The sequence below is a fragment of the Astatotilapia calliptera genome, chromosome 20 (genome assembly GCF_964374335.1).
Source record: "Astatotilapia calliptera chromosome 20, fAstCal68.1, whole genome shotgun sequence".
NCBI lineage: Eukaryota > Metazoa > Chordata > Actinopteri > Cichliformes > Cichlidae > Astatotilapia > Astatotilapia calliptera.
This window is the reverse complement of record NC_137441.1, coordinates 9,177,814-9,202,474: the sequence shown is the minus strand read 5'-3', so window position 1 is coordinate 9,202,474 and position 24,661 is coordinate 9,177,814. Positions and strand designations below refer to the sequence as shown.

At 38.9% G+C, this 24,661-nt stretch overlaps 1 protein-coding gene across 4 annotated transcripts; it reads left to right on the top strand.

Moving 5' to 3' along the window:
* Positions 1-516: 516 nt before the first annotated feature.
* dnmt3ba (DNA (cytosine-5-)-methyltransferase 3 beta, duplicate a) lies at positions 517-24,039 on the top strand. 4 transcript variants are annotated; one of them, XM_080294913.1, is made up of 26 exons: positions 517-656; positions 4,841-4,966; positions 5,632-5,777; positions 6,275-6,440; positions 6,560-8,265; positions 9,892-10,012; positions 10,570-10,626; positions 10,754-10,809; positions 11,143-11,292; positions 13,449-13,514; positions 13,658-13,807; positions 13,910-14,017; positions 15,779-15,908; positions 16,052-16,168; positions 16,288-16,332; positions 16,439-16,518; positions 16,631-16,743; positions 19,647-19,830; positions 20,822-20,906; positions 21,173-21,318; positions 21,443-21,533; positions 21,630-21,778; positions 21,877-21,962; positions 22,190-22,259; positions 22,429-22,547; positions 23,707-24,039. In XM_080294913.1, the coding sequence occupies exons 2-26, from the start codon at positions 4,852-4,854 to the stop codon at positions 23,846-23,848; spliced, it is 4,398 nt and encodes a 1,465-aa protein (XP_080151039.1). In that variant the 5' UTR covers positions 517-656; positions 4,841-4,851; the 3' UTR covers positions 23,849-24,039. The 4 variants fall into 4 exon arrangements, with proteins under 4 accessions (XP_080151039.1, XP_080151043.1, XP_080151041.1 ...); XM_080294917.1 differs by lacking the exon at positions 11,143-11,292; XM_080294915.1 differs by lacking the exon at positions 23,707-24,039 and having other exon boundaries at positions 22,429-22,551.
* The last annotated feature ends 622 nt before the right edge of the window (positions 24,040-24,661 follow it).

The following is a 24,661-nucleotide window of genomic DNA, read 5'->3' as shown; positions in this document are numbered from 1 at the left end:
CAGTTCACAACATTTCCACTGTCACTGCAGTTATAAATAAACATAATGAAAACCTAATCGTTGATGTTTGCTAGCATACTCATTTTGTCGGTCACATCGGTTTTTTCGGACAGCTCGTTGGATTTTGACCTTGAGGACGGTTATTCCTAAATTGACCTAGAGTTGTAGGAAAATTGTGCTACTTTTAAGTAGGTAGGGTTCAGTGATGTTGGCCTGAATTGTTTGGTTACACTGGCCATCGGGTATAGCTAGCGAGCCTTAATTTGACGAAGCAACAAAGGAGATCGAAGAGCCGAGACCAGCATTCTTGTTTTTTTTTTAATCGTACTTTATTTTCCTGTGGGGAAGGCTAGGTCTAAGTTTAATTTTTATTTAAGTTTAACTTTAGGTGGGGATAGTTATTTTAGCGCACAGGGCGGTGTTCGCTAGGTACTGCTATGGCGTCCGAACAATTATAATCCTCCGCGCTTTGCTCGGCCTGTGCTAGGCGCTAGTGTTGACGTTAAAGTCGGAAAAGACTATCCAGACCCGTTGATAGGGTCTAGCCGGGACTGCCTCCCCGTGGCTGGCCAATGGACGACCAACAGGGCAGGTCTACATGTGAAGAATATGCTGAAGAAAGCGCTGTGAGTCTGTGCTTACTGGGAACGGTGGAGGTAAGTTACCCGTAATTTGTTTTATTTATACAAAAACACGCCGTTTCCGTTCTTTTCGGACCTTACCGAACAAAGAGGTTAGGGCTCTTAGTGTCTTTATTGTCTCGGTTTTTGGAAATCCAGCACTCTGGCTCCTCATAACACAAAGACCGGCTTGAACCATCCCAAGGAAACACCAGCTTGGAGGTTTTTGACTTCCTATCAGAGCTCAAATTTCCTCCGATTAGATTTTCTTAATTCCGGTTAATGTAGTCACACTCGGTTGTAATTGCATTTTCCTTACACCTGTGTGTGATTGTAACTTATTTCCTAACCATTTGCTACAATAAAACAAAACAATGAGCCAGCCTTTGGTGCAGTACGATGCATGCTTAGTCAAAATGTTAGAAAACAAATCCAGACTACTGAACCGAAAGCCGGTCAGCCTGTTAGTCACAACACGACTATATTTGCTTTCCGAGTGCATAAAGCGAAAGTAAGAGGATTGCACGTTAAAGCTCAAGTTTCTCAGACTGAAAGTTTTCTGCATTGGGTCGTTCGCGGGGAAAAAAAATGGACAACAACGCGAGACTTCTATACATTGAAGAAAAGGAGGGGTGGGGGGAGCATCAGCAGCAACATGGCTCAAATGTCCAGCAGCACTCAGCTTGTACATCGTTTACCGTTTGAATGTACACACGACAAGATGAAAACAATTAAATGTAAACGTGAGGAAAGCCTCAGATTCTATCTTCCACAGACAGACAATAGGAAGATTAGGCAGCTAATCAAGTAGCTTGGTCTCACTCACTGCCCCCTCCTTCCCTGTCTGTCATCAAGGGTTAAACACCAGCTATGGCACTAACATGACATGATGAAAGTTTTCTTTTTTAAGAAGAACAAACCTGAGATCACCGCACAGACCATATGTTAGTAGTATATAAATACTTTAGCTGAAATGATACATGATGTACAAATACAAACAAAAACAGTGTTACAAATAATATATTACAAAGTATATACTACAAAGAATCAATGATAAAGAAAATAGGCTGTTGTTCTCTCTGTAGTGCTTTGTTGCATTTTTTATAAATGCATTAAAAAGCAGTGAATTAAAACAACAAAGATCTTACTAGGTTCTGCACCTGTTTAGATATTAAACAAGGGGTGTGTATAACTTTCCAGGAATTTTTATTATGGTAAGATAGTTTCAGGTAAAACTAAGCTGCAGCTTGTGAGTTAACATCAGCGATGGATTTAAAGGGGCAAGCAGTAATTTCTCACGGTTATTAATTTGAAAAAGGGATTCTGTACTTATAAATATACATAGTGTGTAAATATATCTTCCAACATGCAGTCAAAACTTAATTAATCTGTTAAAAAGGCATGGTGTTTTACATATGTGGCTAGAGACTGGCCACATATTTAGTATATCAAAGGCAAAGAGAAGTCGTAGCTGTTCCTATGTCATGGAGGGTTATTAACATTTTTGTTGCACCATCAGACTCAAGGTAATGGAAAGATCATACCTATGTTTTTCATTGGAGATGGGATATCCTTAGAAAGTCTCATTGTCTTCCTCCTCACCTTAAACCTCACCTTCTTAACTGAAGTCACTGCTCAACACAAAAACATGCTCATTTATTATCGATATTGTCACAACTACTTTTTATCAGGTAATCAGAATGTGTCCGTACCGTCTTTGGATAGCTGACAAATCCTGCTAAAAAAACAAACAGATGGTTATAAGCTAACATTATGGTAGTTAATGTTTCATTACATGCTCATATCGCATGAAGTTTATTTTTTAATTAGTGTTAGAGTCCCGTAATGTTAGATCCACTTCAAAAATAGTTTAACTAACACTGACTAACAGCAGCTAATGACAGCAAAAAAGCAGCGTTTACCATTATTTCAGCAAATCTTCAACATCTCATGTCAGTATCACTGTCATTGGTCACTAGTGAGCTTCTGACTCACTGACCTGTGTCAGATTCCTTTCACCAAGTTTTATAGCCTCCTATTGAGTAAATAAGAGTGGAGACCTTTCACCCAACATTTTCCATACTTTAGTAGAAACAAGATGGGCATAGATACAGTCTAAAATCATTTTTTTTAAAAATCTCTTGTTCTACAACAGCCACTGTAGCTAGGATTATGCACTTTAATTTGGAAGGGTAAGAAAAGAGAAATGTTGACTGCATTTTGCAATCTATTGACATCTAGCGGAGTGCTTCCGCTCCAGTGTTCCGACATCGGGCTTCCAATTTAACTAGAACCTAGCATGATCTTGGGCTCATGATGTCACCAATGCAGTCCATTATTCAACAAAGAAACTACTTATGCACCAGACAATGAAGTGTCATAGTAAAACAATATGGCATTAAAACTACTTAATGTCTGAATCGCTTTTATTTTTTAAGATTCACTGTGTAATTAAGTAGAACTACCTGGTAGAGCATGCACGTATATTAAGTAAATATTAAGTACTGTGTACAACTTTACGCTTTATAAATGTGTATGCAGTGTTATGTTATGAAATTATGAAATAAAAATTTAAACTGATTTACATAACTGAAAAACCAAAGTCTTCATAATCTGTTAGCATCTACCTTTGTTTTGGTTTTGCGTGAACAACATGGCGGCGGGCGACATCCCAGAATGCATTGCGATTTCCGATTTCCAGTAGTAGATTGAAGGATAATCACAAGATCATCGTCCTGTGTGCTCAAGTTGTAAAACCACTATCTTGGGCTCAATACATATGCGTTGTTCGTTAATTTTAGTTGAGGTTAGGTTTCGTTCATAACACGTCTGTTCTCATGATGTGTTAAGTGGCCCTAGTTTTTGTTTTTCCCAAAAGTCTTAAGCTCATTAGCGTCAGCGGTCCGTCACAGTGGGAGTAGGTTATCACTTTTTAGCAATGATTGAAAGCCACGTGGCACGGTCACCCTCTCACCCTTGTGTGTAGATGACGTTGTTGCACGCTGGCCCCGTGTTGTGTGTTGATTGTATTGTAGGTAAGAAAACGAGTCAGTTGTATAAAATGTTACTGTGCATACCTACTGCTGTCAAAGCAAAGTCTGTTTTACATGAATATTAAATATTGTGCGCCGTGTCTCTTGTTATGACCGGGTCATTCAGACTTTCGCCTTGTTGAAAGTGGAGGGTCGGACTTTGAGGGGAAAGTGAGCTCATTCAAACACGAAGCCGACATGTTCAGCTGCAGTCAGATTAAATGAAATGACTGCATCTTCGGATAGGCTTAAAATTGACTTAACAGTGTGCTCCAACAGACACGTCTCTACAATCGAGACGTCCTACCGACAAAAACATGGCGAGAAGCAAAGCATTCACGAAACATTTGTGCGCCTTCTGTCGCTGCGGCTACCCCCACTAACGGCTAACTTGCTAATTTAGCTAGCGGCTAAGTTATCCGGTAGCCCTAAAGAGGTGTAGGAAAAAGTAACTTCTACTTTTTTTAACGACTGGTCTATAGAGGTAATAAAACTGCTTGAAACAACCAAAGATCAAGTAAACAAACAGAAATGGCAACAAGTATCTGAGCAGAGAAGAAACAACTGTAGAAAGTTTTCTGCAGTCACATGATCATCTTTTTAAAATGTATTGTAATCCAAAAGATCCTGTTACAGCTCCCCGGAATTGAGGCAAACAGCCTCTAACAAAATAGCTTAAGTAGGATAAAGTGCAGTCTGACAACACATGTATTTTAAAAATTGAAGTTAAAGTAAACACGAAGTGAAAGAATATATTTAAATAATTATAAAGTAATATAGTTATGATATAATGAAGCAAAATATCTCATAAAACAATGGAAATTTAAAATAAATATTGTACTTTTAGAATCAACAGTAAAGTCAGAAGATTAAAAGGACACATATGTATCACATTGTGCCTATTAATATGTTTTTGTTGTTTTTAAGAAATCTTATTCTCTGGAAGGAATACTTCTGCTAAACTCTCCTGTAGCTTTAAGCTCGTGATTCTTTGAGTTCCATGTCTCTGTCTTATTACGTCTCTGGTTTTACTTATGGTATATGGTAAATGTGTATATAGAAAGAATATAAGGATTATAGCCATGAAATACTATAACAGTTTTAGTTTTGGCGCGCTAAACTTTGTGTGTTAATATTCTCTCTGGCTTTATCCAAATGTATTTTGTGTTTTTTGTTTTGTTTTTCTAGAGAGCTGCAAGATGGAGAGCACAGTGGTCAGGACCTCAGACTCCTCAACTGATAAATATTTTTATTTGAAATGGATCAACAGTCTCCTGAAGACAAACTTCAAAAATGTGGAGGAGATGGGTTCAGGTGATTCATCAGTATGAATAGTCCAATATATTTCTATGCATCTGGCTTAGCCCACTTTAATAACCTTCAACACGATATCACAGCAAAATGTAATAGATGTGCCGTTTCACCGTGTCCATTCCACACTTTGCCTTTCCAAAAAACGTGAAATAGACATGCATGCAGAAGTTCCATTACTGCATGCAGAAATTGCGTTACCAGTAGGTGGAGAGAAAAGCCTCGAAGTCGGTAATGAACAAAAAATGTGTTAAGTACATTCCAATTACTGGAAACAAATAAGCTCTGCAGCTTATATGTATTTATGTGTAAGTGTGTTAATAATGGACTGGCGTGACTTTTACACATTTTGCCGCGGTACTGGGTTGCAACATTAATCTTAGACTTTAGATTAAGTCTAAGTGCAAATGAGAGACTGAACAGCTCTGTAACCCCGCCAAGCTTTTACTGGCCTTAAGTTAAACTGCTTATGTCATATTTTGAAGCAACTCCAGAGAACACAGTGTACATGTATTGGTTACTGAGATGCTGATGATAAAGTGTTGTTCATTAAATAAAAATAGCCTGTTTCTGCTAGAATAACTGCTGTGGACCATGTAGTTTTTAAAAAAAACAAACAACGATTCTCCCTCTGTTAACATAACTTGTCTATGTGTGTGATCTGATAGGTGCGTGCCACTGTCAGATGATGGACTGTGTTTTTCCTGGATCTATTGACATGAGCAAGGTGAAGTTTGATGCACAAAGTGAGGACGACTGTAAGCACAATTTCAGACTACTCCATGAGGCCTTCAGCACAAATGGTATCACAAAGGTAGGTATGCATTAGTTCTCTACTAGAATAGCATTAAAGTGTCTTAGCTCATGCATTTGTTTTAATACATTTTGTTATTAATTTCTCATTGTCATTACCTATTAATGTCTTTACACTGTGTCTACAAATCAGCAAGTCATCACTACTTTCTTACCTAAATTTCTTTGCACTCTGCTTACAAATTTAAAATTTATATATGCAGAAATATTGAAGGTCTAGCTTTCCAAAAATGTCAAGATACACATTTACTAAATTCTTAGCATATTATATCTGTAACATAAAATATTTTTTAAAACTGTTAATTTATTCATGCTTGTGCCACAAACATCAATAGTTTTAATAATAATAATAATGATAATTACTAGCTATGAAAGAAATGTGCAATTCCTTGTAAGTATAACAGTGGATATATGTCTTTTGAAGAAAACTTTATTCAGTAATGAGTTTTACAATATAGTGTTTATAAATGTTATTTTGTCTTCTTTGTCCTGATACAGAAAATTCCAGTTGAGAAGCTCATAAAAGGGGATTTTAACAGCAACATTAAGTTCCTCAAGTGGTTCAAGGGCTTCTACGCAGAAAATGTGAAAAGTAATGATTATGACGCTGTGAAAGCTCGTGACAGCTGTGATATCAGCCCTATTTTGGTGTCTCCTAAGTCAGGTAATTGTCATGCAAGATTTTCTTTCACTTTGGTAAAGGAATAAGTCTCTGTAATGTGTTTTGAGGACCACAGTTATAGGACATCTGCTGTGATGTTTTTGTTTTCTCTGTTTTACCAGAGAGATCTAAAGAGTCTGACACGGAGGAAAACAGCAAAACGACTAAAAGGTTTCCTTACAGCGAGAAGTGGAATGATGTTTTTGCTTGGGCTGAGCGCAGTTCTCGCGGAGACAACTATACCTACTGTTCCTCCTGTGGTACTGACCTTAGCACTATTAACAAAGGCTTTTTTGAACTTAAGCGCCATGTGGAAACAACCAAACACAGGAAAAGGGCTGCGAAGAAAAGATGTGGTGCAAGAACACAGGTCACTGAGTCGCTGCCTTGCAGTGATGAAGCTGTCCAGTTTATTTACAATCACTGTTACACTGGATCTGCTAAAGGTCAGCAGGGATATAGACATTTTGCGCGTTGTAAGCTGGGATCACAGTACCCCAAAGATATCATATCTGCCTGCGAAAACACTCCTTACTGTTTATACATTTATGGAGGGGTACCTGTAGGAAAAGATGAAGCAGTCTCTGTGTTGCTTGTTGGGTTTTTTGATGTTGAAGCCTCTAGTCGCTGCATCAGATTTCTGGATGCTCTTCAGGCAGGGGACGGTGCAGGAGATCAGTCTGCAGCAGCAGTTGTGGATAGCTTGAAGAAATTTGGGCTATCCACTGATAATCTCGCTGCTGTTTATCTAACTGGCAATGGTTCAGCCACAGAGGAAATCTGTTCTAAACTCAGGGAACTCAACGCAAACATCGTAACCTTAGGAGGCCTGTACACCATCGCTGATGCTGCTTGTCGTGCTGCCATCAAGGAGCTCTCCAATCAGGTTCAAGAACTGATGGTAGACCTCCATGAACACTACTCTGCCTGCTCTACAAAGAATGAAAACCTCAAAGATCTTTTTGACTCAGATGTCAGCAATGACAGCGCATCGCTTCACACCAACACCAGCTGCTTTAGAGTTTGTCTGTTGGTCACAAAAATATTGGAAATGTGGACCGATCTCACACTGTACTTTAGTTCTTGCAATGAAGATGAGAAGACTAAGTCCATCTGTTCTCAGCTTAATGATCCCAAAGTTAAGGCAATGTTTATGTTCCTGCAGCAGGCCTTAGAGCCTCTGCACAGTTTTCAGAGGAAAACACAGGAAGCTTTTGGTACTAATATTGAGCTTATTCTAGAAGAAGCCAATAGTCTGATTTCCATTTACACCTCCTACTTCCTCAGTCCACAGGCTGCTGATCGTTTCCTCATTGAACGTGATGTCCAAATTCTTAAGAACAAGAATTTCCACCTGCCAAGCTCTGAACTCTGTCTGGGTAAAAAAACTGTGGAAGACTTTCTGAAAACATCTGAAGCTGCTGAGGCACTGCCACTATTACAGGAGGATGTATTATCATTTTATATTGCACTCACTGGTTGTATCGCAGAGGAGCTGCCTTTAAATGACTCAGTGCTGAAGGGCATCGCTCAGCTGCTGAACTCACAGAGCAGGCTGAAAGTGACAGAGGAAACAGTCGGGGAGCTGGGCACCAAGCTGGGAATCTGCAACTTCCCTGAGGAAGTCAAACAGCTCACGAATGAATTCCTTGAGTATCAGAAGGCTCAGGAGGGAGAGGCCGAGGATGGAGGGAAGGGCAGCGCAGCTGTGGTTTCACTGGAAAACATACTGAATGACACCAAGCCAGCCTCAATCTTCAGGAAGCTTCTTTTGATCCTTTTGTCTTTCCCATGTCCTCCGCTGGATGCGCAGCAGGTTTTTACTCAGGTATGTGAATGTTTAGTCAGTTAAGTTTGTTCATATAGACATTTACACACAACAAATGTTAACGAAGTTCTGCACAACAAGTAAACATGAATCCGTTGAAAAAGTATATGTGATTAAGAAAAAATGGTGGATTGCTTCCTGTGGGTTTAGGGTAAGAGTTGGTGTCTCAAGGGATGATTTTGAATATCTCAAGGTCCTGTTTACAGTGATGTGAAAGCAACTGAATGGCACACTGGTGCTGCACCCACTTTACCTGTGCACCACTGCAGTAATGCGGGTGTTGTACCTGTTGTTGTGGTGAAGGTAGAGCTGGCCTGTGATTATAAGCTCTGGGTTGTGACAGAATAAAGTAGCAAATAGAAATGGCTGAAATGAGTTTCACCTCAAACTATTTATAGGTATATTTAAAAACAGCAAACACTGACCAGAGATCAGAGTAAAAATATCACATATAGCTGGACTCTCTGGAATTAGTTGGTGTGGGATTGATAATGGTATTACTGGTGTTAAATCAAACATGGGGTGTATGGCAGTTGTTAGAGATGATATTTAATCAAGTTTGATCTTTTTGTTAGAGCTTCCTTTAACATATCAAAGGAAATCTTAATTTCCTATCAGCTCTGCTACAAATCCTTCCAGTAGCCTGAGTGACAGGATATTTACTCAAGTAGAGTAGGAAAGTAAACAGATGAACAGAAGGCAACTGAGGGAGATACCTGTCCAAAGACAGGGCAAGATTAGTGTTCTGATACGCAATAAAAATGTCCAGCCGTAGCAGAAATAATCATGCGGGATCTACATGCAGGCAAAGAGGTTTGACAGGTTCTCTGGGTGCAGAAGTTTCAATTTTGAAAGGCATATGGTGAGAAGAGTTTAGAGCACAAATTTGAATATCACAGAGATGCAAATGAAACGATAAAACATCAGTCCAATGTGTGGCCCCATTCACGAGTGGGGCCTTTGACAAAAAAAAAACTGTTGAAATGGTAAAATCCCCAAGAATTAAAACGGTATCAAATCAAACTAAGGTTTGATTCAGAGGAGTAGAATCACTGCTCCTTTGAAACAAAAGGACTCAGCCATGCATCTGATCAGGAGGAAGCCTCCATTTGGAGGTTTCCAGACAAACTGGGAGGAGATCCCAGGGTAGAGCCAGAATTCTGAGGAGAGATTATAGCTTGTGTGGCTCAGGAATGCTTCTGGATAGCCCAGAAGGAACTGAAAAACATAGCGGTGGAAAAGATAAATTGATAAATTGAAGAGAAATAAATTAGTGCTGTAAGCGTTAATCTTGTTAAAATGACATTAACGCCATAACTGCAATAACACAGCAAATCTCTGTTAACGAGTTGCTGCGGATCGCCTCGTGGGTGGGGCTGGGCGGCATCAACGTGTTAGTACGATGCATTGACAGCTGATAACATTATTTTAACTAGATTAACGCTGACAGCATTAAAATAAATAAAAGTTAAGAATTAGGAGGGAAATATCTGGGTTAAAAGGGCCTATAAACAAAACCTTTATTATGCCAGCATAACAATGTCATACTGGAATAATAAAGGTGCAAAATTTACTCGTTTCCTTTTAATTTTTTCCACTTGGTGCTGTCTTTATGTTGTTTTTAAGGCCTTGGAGAATGATCATGTTTGTGGAGTCTCTGACAGTGAAGCCTTAACAGAAAGTGAGTTGGATGTTACGTCTGACACTTTCTCTGACAGCAGCAAGAACTATCAAGTTCGCACACGAGGTAAGAGTGTTAAATGCACGAGATGATCATAATCATTTGCTTAATTTGTGGAGTTTAGCAGGAATGAAAGAGGTCTTAAAATACATCAAAACATACAGTGTGGAAAGTATGGAGAGTGCCTGCAGTGGATACTTTCCCCCCACACTTGGTTTCACTTCAGTTCTTCGTATGTTTAACTTCCCTGTTCTCTCTGGTAGACTGGTGGACATACAAAGAACAAACAAGAGTAACCCACAAACCGGTTTTACAACATATTTCTGATATGGTCTCCAGGGAGCTGGGTGGAGATGTAAAGGAAAGGAAAAAACAAGGAAAAAACAAATGAGCATTCCCCCTTATTTTGAACTCTTCTGATCTGGTATCAAAGCAGACTGGACCTTTCTAGCATTTACCAGACACGGTGCCTCACTAATAGTTGAAACAATCAAACAACATCAACAACACTAAAGTTTTGATGTAATTCTTTTCCAACTGCAGCTTTGAGATGATCTGATTTAAATGTAAAAGAAGTTGAGTGGGAGTGATTGCATATTTAACTCTGCGCATTCATGTTCTAGGTCAGAATGGCCTTCCTTTGAAAGTGAAACCATGTGAAGTCCGCCTTACAAAAATAGGTAAAGGGAAAAAAACTTTACAGTTCTAGCTGCCTGATGTACAACATTTTAAAATATCATGTTGTTTATTTTGTAGATTGAAAGCAGTGCACTAAAAAAAATCAATAATATAATACTGTTTCCAAAGAGCCAGGTGATGGATATGAAAATAAACTTGGAGTGAATGGTGCCTTATGGAAAGAGGTAAAAGATTTTTTTTTTTCTCTCTCTGTTAATCCTCTGCTTTCTGATCTACTGCTCTAAAACATTTTAGACTTATGGGCAGATGATGTGGCTATTCAGCCTTTGAATGGTAAATTATGTGAAGTTTAAAATGTGACATAATAGCTGAACGTTTTATTTTTGCATTTCTCTCTTAAGTCCCTGTCATGTACTAACACCCTGTTGCCCTTCATAGTTTCCAAAATGAGGAAGATGAAGTGGAGTTTGCCTATATGAGGGCGTGTATGTGCGTGTGTTTTGGTTAACATTTGCATGTGCATGTTTTTTGTGTGTAATGAGTATGCTGTCTCTCAGGGGACCATTAGGGGGAATTTTGGCTGGGAGAGCAGCTTGCGCCAGAAGCCAAAGACCCGTACAGTGTTTCAGGCTGGTGATAACACCTGGTCCAAACCCGTAGGTCTTGATAAGGACAGCAAAAATGAACTGGGGTCCCAAGATGATGTGGTAGGTGTACTCGAGTATACTACCAAAATACCACTGGGCCATAAAATGCTAGAATTTAAAAGTGAACAAAAAAACAAAAACAAACAAACTTTGAGCTTCCTGATTTTAAAATTTCAAAAGTAATAAAACATCAGACATTAGTTGACAAAAATATCTACTTGAGTAAGAGCGAAATTATCTGAATATTGAGAATATTGAATAAAAAATGTTCCCGCTTGAACAAGGAGTTGATCGTCTTCTAATCTGAAATGTGAGCGTCTTCCTTTTTAATGTGCTGAAGGAATGATACAAATCTGCTTCAAACTGCATCCTTAAGTTAATTTTGCTTGTTCGATTTCTGCTGGTGTCTTGTAGATGCTTAATTACCTCAGAGATCTGTGCGTTAGATACATGCGGTGTTACTATTGACAGAGCAGGGGAAGCTAAGCCGGTGGCAGTATGACTAGCACATTTGTCTCCCATTGGTCCGCCGTAAAAGTTTACCTACGCTCTGCATGTCAGAACTTGCAAAAAATGCTCCTTTCCACTTTCAGCTTTCTGAGAATGGGCCTTTGACAACAGGAAACGGGACATGACCACGAAAATTACAGGAACAACAAATTCATGGTAGCTTCCATCCAGAGACAATAGCCAAAAGATGGCAATAAATTACAGGATGAATGTAAACAGAGAGTATGAGATCCTTTATGGGAAAACCACTCCCGATATTCTAGAAAATGGATCCCTTTTCTTATTAGTGCCAGTTAACTAGATGTCTTGTTATGGACCTCCTTACCTTGCTTATACTGATACACGCCCATGATTGGTCTCATGTTCCTGACTTTGTTCAAATTGCTTAATTCAAAGACATAGATAGGAATTCAGTATGCATGTTATTGTTAGGGGATTTTGGCCAGAAAAGTTGTTAGGCCTGGCTGCTTAAACTGTTCTGGTGCATAGTGGGGGCAGAAGTAGAGCTGTGTAAATGCAGCTTTTATTACTTCTGTGTGGACACGGCTGATTGTGAGATTACGGTGGGGCACTTGGAAATTCATTTCCCACCTTCAGCATGAAGATATAATTTTCTTCTTTTTTCAGCTGCTCCTTTTAGGAGTCACCACAGATCATCTGCTTCCATCTCACTTTATCCCTAGCTTCGTCTGTCATCTTGCTCTTTTCCTCCTGCCTGGCAGCTCCAGCTTCAACATCCTTTGTCCAACATATCCACTATCCCTCCTCTGCATGTGTCCAAACCATTTCAGCTGCCCTCACTAACATGATCTCTCCACTAAACATGCTTTTAGCCTCTTCTGCTTCTTTTTCTTTGCCCAACAGTTGCATATTTTCAGTTAAATGTAAAACTGTATCATTTTATAACATTTTTGATAAGTTTGATTTTGTCACTAATATCTCATACATTTGATGAAATTCTTTGAAATCCTAAATTACAAAGGTTTTTAAAAGTCTTACTTTTACTTTGGTAAAGTAAAGTTCACATAGACTGAGATATTTAGCAGCGTCAGAGCAGAAGAGGAAGACAAAGAAACGTTTTAAAGCACAGAAGTCAATTATGACTAACTTCAGCACAAAGGAACACCAGCAGTTCCTGATACCTGACAGTGAAACTAGATGTCAGTCAGTCAGTAGCAGCTAATTTTGGAGAGGACTCTTAATTTGAAAAAGGAAAACAAATCTGTGATTTGGAGTACTAAAAACAAAAACACAGCACTAACAAAGTTGAGGGAGAGAAATTATTGAGAGGAAAAACTGATTAGAATCTAGTCCCACATCTAACTTCATTTCATTCAGTTTCATCATTCGCTTTGTTCACCTGAGGTCAGATTAGAGAAAAGGTTAAAGGGGGAATGAGGTTGTCCAGTTATTAAACCTTCCATAATATTGAAATTCAAATTACAGTAAAAGACTCTCAATCACAATTTAATTACCGTAATCATATCAGAGTATATTATGATGCATGAAACAAAACGAATGAATGAATCTTAACACTTGCTCCGTACCTTCATTTTAACACATTGTACCACAAATGCAATTCTAGTATGATTACAGTCACAACCTTTGTTTTTCTTTTAAAGAAAGACGCTGTTCATCCTCTAAAAATATACATTACCTTTTACTTCTTTGACTTCTTTTTTTACCTAAATGTGGTTGATTTCCAGTCGGAAGATTCTTCAACGCCCAATAAACACACACCAACCAGAGCACGACGTAAACCGGCCTACCAGGTAATGTTACTGCTGCTTTATTTCAAAGAAACACACAAAACCCCAACAACAGATGCATACAGAGGCATTGACAGTTGAATCATATAAAGTGTCTGTTTATAAGAAAATGTGAATCTGCTTTTGTTTTTGTATTTTTGCTGCAGGATGGTAAAGGGTTTCTTACAGGAGTGCTGGTGTGGGGTAAGGTTAAGGGGTTTAACTGGTGGCCTGGGATGGTGGTGCCATGGAAAACCAAGTGTGCTCCTGTGGGTATGCGGAGGGTGGAGTGGTTTGGAGATGGGATGTTCTCAGAGGTTAGAATTACAATGCACAACTGTAAGCTGAGCATTATTTGCTCATGATGCAGAAACAATTCTCAGATTTTGTTTACATCTGATTTTTTCTTTCTGTTGCAGGTATACACTGAGGGTCTTACGCCATTTGCTGCCTTCACTAGGTGCTTCTGCAAAAACTCCTTTGCCAGCTTGCCCATATACAAGAAAGCAATCTACCAAATCCTTGAGGTAGTCTTAAATGTTTTATACTACTTTATGTTTTGTGTTGTCTTTCATTTTCCATTTATCTTCATATTATATTCATATTAGTTTGTCTAAGGAGCTTGGAAAGAAAAGCATCTGAACTACTTCTTTAAGTTGCTTGAAGACATTTCACCTCTCATCCGAGAAGCTTCTTCAGTTCTAGGGTCAAATGGTGGAGAGTCCCAGATTTACACCCTGTGGGAGTGTCCACCCAAGAGGGACAATGGACCCCCTAATGATCCTCTACCTTATCACACGAGCCAAGGTGTGAAGACGGGTGTAGGTCGCTATCGGGTGAGCTCATTGTGAAACCTTGCCCCACCCTATGATGTGATTTCCTGAGGTCAACTGGCCCAGGATGTGGGTGGGCATTAAGGCGTCTAGGAAGGGATCTCAAAACTGGATTATAGATGGCAGAGACTTGGTGTCACAAGCCAACGCCTCTGTTCAAAGACCCTTTTCTTTCCAAGCTCCTTAGACTACGATGACCCGGATGACTGAGAACCTTCAGACATATTAGTTTGTGTTGCTAAACCAAACTAATGTAGTTCTAATGGGGAATAACTTATGGTAAAAAGTTTAAAAACCTCAAGAAATCACAAATCTTAATTTCATTATCCATCTCAGGCTGATATAACATTTCAGGTTTAGTTCATCAGATGCTCATGAGCTCCATGAAAGAGCAACCTGGCAACCTCCTGTTGCCATGGGTTCAACATTATTTATTCCCTAACCATTTGGTGAGTGATTGCCAGTTGTCACCTTTTGAAAGTGGAAGAGGGTGCTGCACCAAAAACAACTGTGTTTGCTTTGGTCACTAGAAGATGGCCATAGTCACCAGTCACCTGTAGTTGCATGGAAGACGCCAACTTCTCTTTAAGCACTCCTTAATTAACCACTAAGCTTGGAAAGGTGAAAGTTGTGCCTCCTGAAACCAACACGTTACAAAAGACGCAGCTTTTACTTTGAAAGCGAAATGTCACTATTTGTGGCTTGTCTTGTACTCGTCACAGTTCTGCTTCCACTTAGGGAGTAGTTAGAGTGTGTTTGCAGACAAGTCGAAATCTTCCACACATAATTATGAATCACTGCATCAACCTGCTAATGACCAAACCAATCAAAGTTGGTGTTTGGTGCAGCACTTTGTACTGACAACAGCATGCACCCCTTTGAAGCCGCTTGCCAACAGCTCATGGAGTGCAGATTTTTACGAAGTGACCACTGGGTCGCCAAACTGGTGTGACTGGACTCTTAGGAAAAGACTACATCAAGTCAAGTATAGGTATAAATGGTTATCTATTGAAGTTACTCGTTCAGTAGGTCTGTTAAAACCGTGGCTTGATTTCAAAACATTTGCTAAAAGGAACAAACTGACTGAGCAAGCTTTTATTACAAAAACACTAAAGGCTTGTGTTTGTTGGACTCAGATATGTGTCCTTGTAGATGTCGCTAAAAACAGTTGTGCTGTGTAATCAATCTTGGTACAAAGTGGGGAATTATCGCTGCTGTGAGCTCATGTTAAGTGTTTGAATCATTCGATGATGCACTTTCAGATGATGTCTGTTTTCACTCTACTTACTGTATATTCAGGTCAGTGAATGTTATGAGGTTAAAAGCAGGAGGGCATATTACAATGGAAATTAAATAACAGAGTGACCGTTTCATGTATCGTAGCATCAAGCTGCTGAACCTTGTTTAATGTACTTGTACCATACTCCAGATTTTGATGACATGTATAATCTGCAGTTGGCAGGTGAGAGGTGTGGAAAGTCTTTTCCTGAGGCTCAAGGCAATGAAGAAAAAGAGCTGAAACTGATGTTGGACTGGGCTTTTGAAGGATTTCTGCCAACAGGACCTGATGGATTTATACCTGTTGGTGTGTCTGTTTATTTTTAATTCTTTCTTACTTTCTTTATAAAGCACCATATTTTATTTTCCTTCTTCCCTCTTCTTGGTGCCAAATATGTTTCTTAAAAACATCCAAGTTATTTAATGTTCTTTGTTTTCTGCCTCTTAAAGACTCTTCTCCACACGGTCAATCCTCTGACTCGACTCTGTCTGACGTCCCGCCTCCGGCGAAAAGAAAATATGTTTTAAAAAATAAGGGAAATGTCCCCGCCATCATCTATAACAAAGGTGAATGTTATTTTTTTTATTTTGTGCTTGTAAAGAGATATTTGTAAGGAAACTACTAAATGAAGCAACTGATTTTGTTGCCATCATTATTTTTATTTCATGTGAATATTTCATTACAGAATCAATAATAGAAGGCGTCAAAGAAAAGGGAAAAACAATTGAAGGTAAGTTCTTTAGCTAATATGGAAGACACTTGATTTCAAACCACTGATATAAACATAACTTTCTTCTCTCTCTTTTTTTTTTATTTTTATTTTTTATTTTTTTTAGATTTTTGTTTGTCTTGTGGATCAACTGATATTGACGTCCAGCACCCATTATTTAAAGGTGGTCTTTGTCTAAGATGCAAGGTAATGTAATAACACAAAGATTCTGTTTCTCCCACAGCCTGCTGTGTCTAAATTTAGCCATTATCTGAAGGATGTCCTCTATTAAAATCTGAAAACAACCTTATTTTTACAGGCAAACTTCACAGAAACGTTGTATCGCTACGATGACGACGGCTACCAGTCGTACTGCACTGTGTGCTGTGCAGGCTTAGAGGTCATTCTGTGTGGCAATCCCAGCTGCTGCAGGTAAAAATTCCACAGGTTTTCTTTTTCACATGCAAACATATTGATATTTATGGTTTCTCGATGTGACTTTCGCTTAGGTAAAAACATTTCAATAAGCAAAACAAAGTTCAGCTGTTAATATCAGACTGTTACAGAAATATCTGAGAGAACCTCTTGATGATGGATTCATGAACTTGCTCATGACAAACTGACTTTTATTGGCCTGTTCCATGAGACAACTTTGAGATGACTGGATCAGGCTAAAGTTTCCATTATCTTTTGAAACATGCAAGTAGTTTAAAGTCTTCCTCCTGGCATCATTAAACCACTAAAACTTCACATTTGCTCATCAAAATTATGTTGTTCTTGTTGTTTGATCCTGCTACAGAGACACTGCCGATGTGTTTTGTGGTCTCAGAATACACAAAAGGCATTGTTCCTGCAGGGCAGGGGAGATGAAAAAGAATTTCACAGAGGCCGAAGCACACTGGATAAACCCTTGTTGCTTCTTCTGAATCAGAAAACTATAATCAGAAGAGAGGTATTTAGACATTGGGAAGCTTTTATAATATTTGCAGTAAAGTCACTAAGTTCACCTCACCTGTAACATTGGCTTCACTAATGTTTCCTGTGGTCCACTCTGTGTACATCCGTTTACCTACTACAAACATTGCACACATTGTATTGTGCTGTCATCGTAAAAAGAGAGCTGAGCCAAAAGGCAAAGCTTTTGATGTGAATCCATGTCTATTAAAACCTTCATCTATGGTCACAAGATCCAAATGACTGAAAGAGTATATGGTGGCAATGGTCAGCATCAGGGTGAGCAGCTCAGCTATTTGATGGGAGCTTGGAGCAGAACTGCTCCTCTTGCTGGTCAAATGGATCCAGCTGAGGTGATTTGGGCATCTGGTTAGACTGGGTGGGTATATAGATATAGATATATATAAATGTTTTTTACCAGGTACCTCATAACATGGATCAAGTGTCTTAATCATAAAGCCGCTTTTCTCCACTGTAAGAAAAGGCACCACAAGTACACGGTAATGGCATGTGTGATATCCACCACTGATTTGTTTTCTCATATGGAGTGCATTTGGTAAAGGCTTGGAAAATATCAATGTCTGCTGGTGTGTAGGTCTAGGTGTAGGGCCACTTTTTTTCTTTCCACTTGACTGACTGGGCGTTTGTGGAAGGCACAGTTTTTGGCTTTCCTCATATTCCAAAGCGTGCTTGGTTTTAAGGTGATAAAACAAATTACTTGTATATCCTCTCTTTGCTATTACTGTCACACGGCATAATTTGCAGATGATATTTTTCTGCTCAACATCCGGCTGCTTATGACCGACGTCGACAGACCTGTAAGCTCCATGCTTGCAGCCGCTGCCATGCTTTCGACCAAAATAGGCGCAGCTTGATGACATCATCAACACGCGCTATCGCAGTAAGATGGTATAGTCAAAATCTCTACCATTGGCCAAATCCATATCGTTTCTACCGTATACCGTTTATACCGCCCACCCCTACTGGAGAGGTAATGTATCTCCATAATTGGACATTTGGCCTGAGAATCCTCCAGGATCTCCTAGGAGTGTTGCTGGACTGAAGGACATATAGCATATCCTGCTTAGTCTGCTGCTACTTCAGTCTAGCTTCATTGGAGGCTTGATGGATGGATATTGTTATAAACACTTTTATTTCTCCTGAATGATGGCTCTGTTATCCACACCTAAGTTGATGTGGTTGCTTCTTCAGGTTATTTACACTTGAAACTGGGCGAATCCAGATTTTTGAGTCTGTCATTGGTGCACTATACTTCCAGGGCTGAAGTGATCAACTACGGTGTTGACTGCTTATTTCAGTCATTTATATTTTAATTGACCACATGATACTTTACCCAGTTATTCAGCTAAAACGCCATCATGAATAGTTCACTTTAGGTCCTGCTTTCAGTTTCTGTTTATTATATCCATTTATGAGAGACAGATATCACTAGATTATTTAATAGTGGGAAAGAAATAAAAGTATTAATTTTAAAGTTTAACTTCTGTGGTCATAAGAAGTTTGATGTCATTCATTTTATGCCAAGTCACTATATCCAGGAGTATCATCATGTCAGGTTGTTTTATTTTTCTTTTGTGATGCACAATGACATCAGGATGGATTACAAAAGTAATGTTTTTGTATGACAAACTAGTTTTCATGGAAACTGAGGATATTGGACATGTCTTTGGTGGAGCTTCTATCCCCAAGCCATCCGGGCCCTAAACACACACACCCGCCCTCTCACATCATCTATAATTGACTGAGACAGGACTCTTCCAGACACTAAACCAAGGCACAATGTACATTTCAATTCCTTTAATTTTAAATATGTTTATATTGTCTATCCTGTAAAATAGTCAGAAGACTATTCATATTAATGTACAGAATTCACCTGCTTGCTGCTACTACTGCACATTCACCCAGTGTATATACTATATATATTTTATATATAATGTTCTTCCTCTACTCTTGTCTGCTGAATATGCCTATGCTGACTTTAAATAAAAACAGGGGCCTTTAAAAACAACTTACAACAGCTGGTCTGTTGTGTCCACTGCCTTTTAATATGGTGGATGTGTATATACTATTGAGTAAAACCTGTGAGTCCACCAAATGAGAGAAGATGTACGTCAAAGTGTCATTCACTAACCTCTCCCTTTATCTCATGTCCTACCCCCTCACCTCTCTTAAGGTCTTTGTATCAGTTTACAAACCCCTGAGTTTCATTTTATGATTCGTCAGCCTCTAAAAAAGTCTTCAGTCTCTCTTCTGTCTTCATCACTTGGATGAGTGGCAAAAAGTTTCTCACACTGAAAACGTTAAATCCAAATAACCAGAATCAACTTTCTGAGATTGATGTTCTTATTTTTGTCTCCCAGATGTTACTGTAAGGACTGTCTGAACATCCTGGTGGGCCCAGAAACCTTTGATAAGCTGAAAGATGTCGATCCGTGGAGCTGCTACATATGCAAGCCATCACAGTGTGAAGGAAACCTCAAACTCAGGGCAGACTGGAGTGTGAAGGTCCAAGACTTCTTTGTCAACAACAGCGCAATGGAGTTTGTACGTGCTGCTCTTATCTTTAATTAGAAATGCAGTTTTTGTTTTCATAAGCAAACGGTCTGATCTTATCCCAACATACAGAGATCTTTTTCTTCATTTGAGAGTCAGGTGATGTTAAATTAGTCAATGTAGCGTTTTTAAATATATATTTTTATATTAACTGTAATTATAGCATGGTAACATGTGCTATAATTACAGTTAATTTAACAGCACTGAGATTTTGTTCTAGATTAGAGGATGACTCATTTGAATGAAAATGACCTCGTGGTGTGTGTGTGCCTTCACGATATGATGATATTTGGGGGAGTGGGGGTTGTTTTTTTTTATTATTATTATTATTTTTAATTTTAACATCCCGTCGCATTCAACGAAATGCAAATTGTTAAAGTGTATTTTGGTTAAACTCAGGTTAAAACCTTTTAATCCTGGTTTATGCGACTGATTATGAACCAGGCATTGCAGGCTGAGTGACTGCAGGTTTGTTTTTTTTAAGATGGTAGTTAAAGGTCAGATGTGTTGACACCTTTGAGGATTTTGCTGAAGGTTAAAATTAATGTTACACATGACCCAGAAGTCCTAATCATCTTCACCTGGGGAGTTTCTTACTTCTGAGTATTTGGACATTACTGTATGCATGAAGTGGGGCTGGAAGAGGGGCAATTATTTGATGTTAGACAGTTGCCTTTGGCTGTGTGTAAGCATAGTTTATCAAATATTTAATGAAATTATTTATTAAAAGCATCTTAGTTTTATTAATAATGGACCTGCTTTCACCTTTAATTACTGGAATGAGCAGTCTGTTCTTTGAGGGTTTTTAATGATCAGCTCCAGATCCTCAGTGTCAGATAATATTCAGATTTTGTTTGTCTCTGAGGGTGAGAAATTAGTTTTTCTTAAGCTCTGCCAATCAAAGAAGATTTAAGTTAAATCTGTGTGTTTATGCCATTTCGTTTTTTCTAAATGCTACTCGAATTCATTTTTTTAACCACAGGAGCCTCACAGAGTTTACCCTTCAATTTCTGCTGATCAGCGCAGGCCAATGAAGGTGCTCTCGCTTTTTGATGGCATTGCAACAGGTGAGTTTATGACATTGTGTGGAAAACTCAGCCAATACCCATTACACTCTGTCTGTGCATACTAATGAAGAGCCTTGGAAGGTTCAGTTGGCATCTGTATTAATGTAATAGGAGATGGTTTATTTAACATGAATTAAAAAATATAGTAGGTTGTCCACCAATCAGGTCAGTGGTTTGACCTGAATGAGCTAGAAAAGTGTTGAACTGGCAAAATGTGTGCATTTCTAATTGTTCCCTTGATTTCATTTACTTTAACATCATTTCAGGATATCTGGTGCTCAAAGACCTGGGCCTTAAGATCGAGCGCTACATTGCCTCAGAGATTTGTGACGATTCAATTGCTGTAGGGATGGTCAAGCACGAGGGAAAGATTGAATACGTCAATGACGTTCGCACCATTACAAGGAAACATGTGAGTACAAGCAAGACACATGTGAATGCTCAAAATGTATTTTAACTCCTTCCTGTTTTTTAAGTTCTGTGTATATGATGGCTTAATTTATCTCAGTGAGTTTGTCTCTTTGTGTGTGTTAAAGCTGGCCGAATGGGGTCCTTTCGATCTTCTGATTGGAGGCAGTCCATGTAACGACCTGTCCATGGTGAACCCTCTTCGAAAAGGATTATTTGGTATGCAACTTCTAAACTTCTATAAATAAATAAAGACTCAGTAAAGGTTTATTTGTCATCTTTTTAAATAAAATTGTTTCCCTGTTGATCCTGCAGAGGGTACTGGAAGACTCTTTTTCGAGTTCTACCGCATACTGACCTTGTTGAGGCCGAAAGAGGACGACAACCGTCCGTTTTTCTGGTTGTTTGAAAACGTGGTTTTCATGAGTGCCAATGACAAATCGGATATCTGCAGATTTCTGGAGGTAATGTTTCTTTAAGTAAAGGTAGCTACCAGCCTGGTGGAGGGTCAGACTGCATTAAGTTTTAATGCCTAATGTATGCTTTCTGCCTTCTATTGCAGTGTAATCCAATTCTTATCGATGCAATAAAAGTCAGTCCTGCGCACAGAGCACGCTACTTTTGGGGAAACCTGCCTGGCATGAACAGGTATGTACCAATACAGGCTAAAATATTTGTGTTGACTCACTGCAGATCATAGCAAGGATTTTAATGTGCAACTAGAACCTCAACAGACCCACAATAATCAAATAATTTGTATGTCTTTTTAATTTATTTATTTTTCTTCGGTTTTGATTGTTTGGTTTTGAGTGGTACTAAAAAGTCCTGAAGCTAACTGGCCTCAAGTTTACACTCTTGTCTCGGATTTCTTATAGACCTCTCGCTACATCTCTAGACGACAAGGTGACTCTGCAGGATTGTTTGGAATCCGGACGCCAGGCAAAGGTCAACATCATTTATTTATTTATTTATTTATTTATTTTTATTGGTCATGTTTAGTTTGGATTTAGTTTTAGGTTAATAGTGTGGCAACAATTTAAAATATTAGTTTTTGTGTAATCGTGAGACTATTATTTTGTGTTCAACACTGTTAATTTGACATTTCTCCCTGCAGTTTGACAAAGTCCGTACTATCACAACAAAGTCTAACTCAATAAGGCAGGGGAAGATGGGACCGCTGCCCGTCGACATGAATGGCAAGGAAGACTACCTGTGGTGCACTGAAATGGAACAGTAAGCATAATAAATTATTTACCGATTTGTTCCCAGTGTGACATTATCGATGTCAGTGTATAATGACTTCATTCTTGTGTGTTTAATGTGTGTCATCTGATAGTATCTGACTGAGTACATGCCTGAATGGTTTCTAAAAGCAAAACAATATAAACCACCACAAAGCGTTGATGTGCTGCACTAGTTTACACAGCTCTTCCCATTCAGCGTCACATGGGTGTAGCTGCTGCTACTAGTACACGCTAGTTACATATAATGTTTATTAAGCTACATGCACTGCAGTTGAGTTGCATGTACACATCGCTTTACAGCTGACAGCTGGTCACTTGCAGACGACTGTAATTGCGAAATAAAGGCCACCAACGGGAAGTGAAATGAGCACCGACTAAGTTTTCAGGGTTTGGGGTTTTTTTGTAATGAAGTTTTGTTTTTTTTGCTGATACTTTCTATGGTCAGGTCACCACATCACTGTAAATCACTTCTAGTTTGTACCTAACTTTAGACCAGATATGATATGCCAATTCTAATATACTCATATTAAAATCCTAAAGCATTAAACATAAAACTTGGGCTTAGTAGTTGGTCCTGAGACAAGACAGGTGAGCAATGATGTAAACTTCAAAGAAGGCAGCATCTTTGATTCTGACCCTGAGCTGCAAAGTTGTCAAATTATGCTTTTTTTAAAAGTCCGTGTTTCTTTAGTCCGTTCAAAGATAAATTAATTCTGGGAGTTTGTTGATGTGACATCAGCGATTGTAAGACCAGGGAGAATTTGATTGGATGAGAGAAACCTGGAAATTACAGCCCTGTTTCACTCTGCACCTTTTTACTGTTAACAGGAAGTGTGCACAGGTCGGCCCACATTAACTGGAAATGGATTCAGCTGTGTTTGCATAGGCCAACCTGTCATCGTGTGTGCAGTTGTTTGCATATGACGAGAATCAAACTAGGGTATCTTGTTATTGTGCAGAATGCGCAGGGAGTGTTTTCTTCTCTGTTAGTCTGTATTTGCTTTTACAGTCTCTAACAGCAGTGTGATAAAAACCAAATCAGAAAAAATTTGCACCAATCTGAGGATTTTTAACATTAAGGCTTTTCATTAACAGCGTTATGACATTTAAGAAAATACAGGCCTATCCATGTGGTTTCCCTTTTTTAGGATTTTTGGTTTCCCCAAACACTACACTGACGTGAACAACATGGGCCGGATGCAAAGGCAGAAAGTCCTGGGTCGCTCCTGGAGTGTGCCTGTGATTCGTCACCTGTTTGCCCCCCTGAAGGATTATTTTGAATGTGAATAGCAACTGTGAAGCAAATCCTCGCATCAGAGCTGGAGCGGTAAACCTGATGCCTTATCCTGCCCCGCCTTGCTAGTTAGTTTAAACTCTCTGGTCTCTCTTTAGAGGACCGAATGTAGCTTTGACTTTTAGAAATAGTTTGTTCATGAATTCATTTCTTTTTTGTTTTATCTGTCAGTCATCAGTGATCCTCCACCACCAGCAGGCACAGACACTTTTTGGGGTTTTTTTTAAGGTTGCTGTAATCAAACAATTATGTTGCTCAGAACACAGGCCTGCATCATGAAGTGAGCTGAAGTGGTTTGCGAGCCATCTTTGGGCTTTTATGGATCAGTGGAGTCTCCTTGCTTACCTTAATCATGAATGGAAAGATCATAGCCGCTTATCAAATCCACATATTGATTTTAATTAGGTTTTTAATTAAATATGACTGCAATGTTTTTGTCTGACAGGCTACAGTCAGGGTTTTTGGGGTTTTTTACTCTGTATGATGTGAAAAGATGCATGGGAAGTGTTCCTGTTATGGTTCAGTGTCAGCGATTTCAAACTGATAACATGCACGGTTAGTGGTAACTTCATGTCTACAGTGAAGTATACAAGAGCCAATTATATTTCCCTCTGGACCCACAGCAGAGCCAAAACACACTAAATCCTGCACAATATCATTCTATAGTTTTCTATATTATAGAATAAACTCTTCATTAACACTAATGGTGCTATGTAAGTGCTGAATCATGTTTTTGAGACTTCAAAGACATCTTTTGCTTCAGCTTTTCTGACTCTGGCCTTACCTGGCCTAAAATCAGTCACTATAGG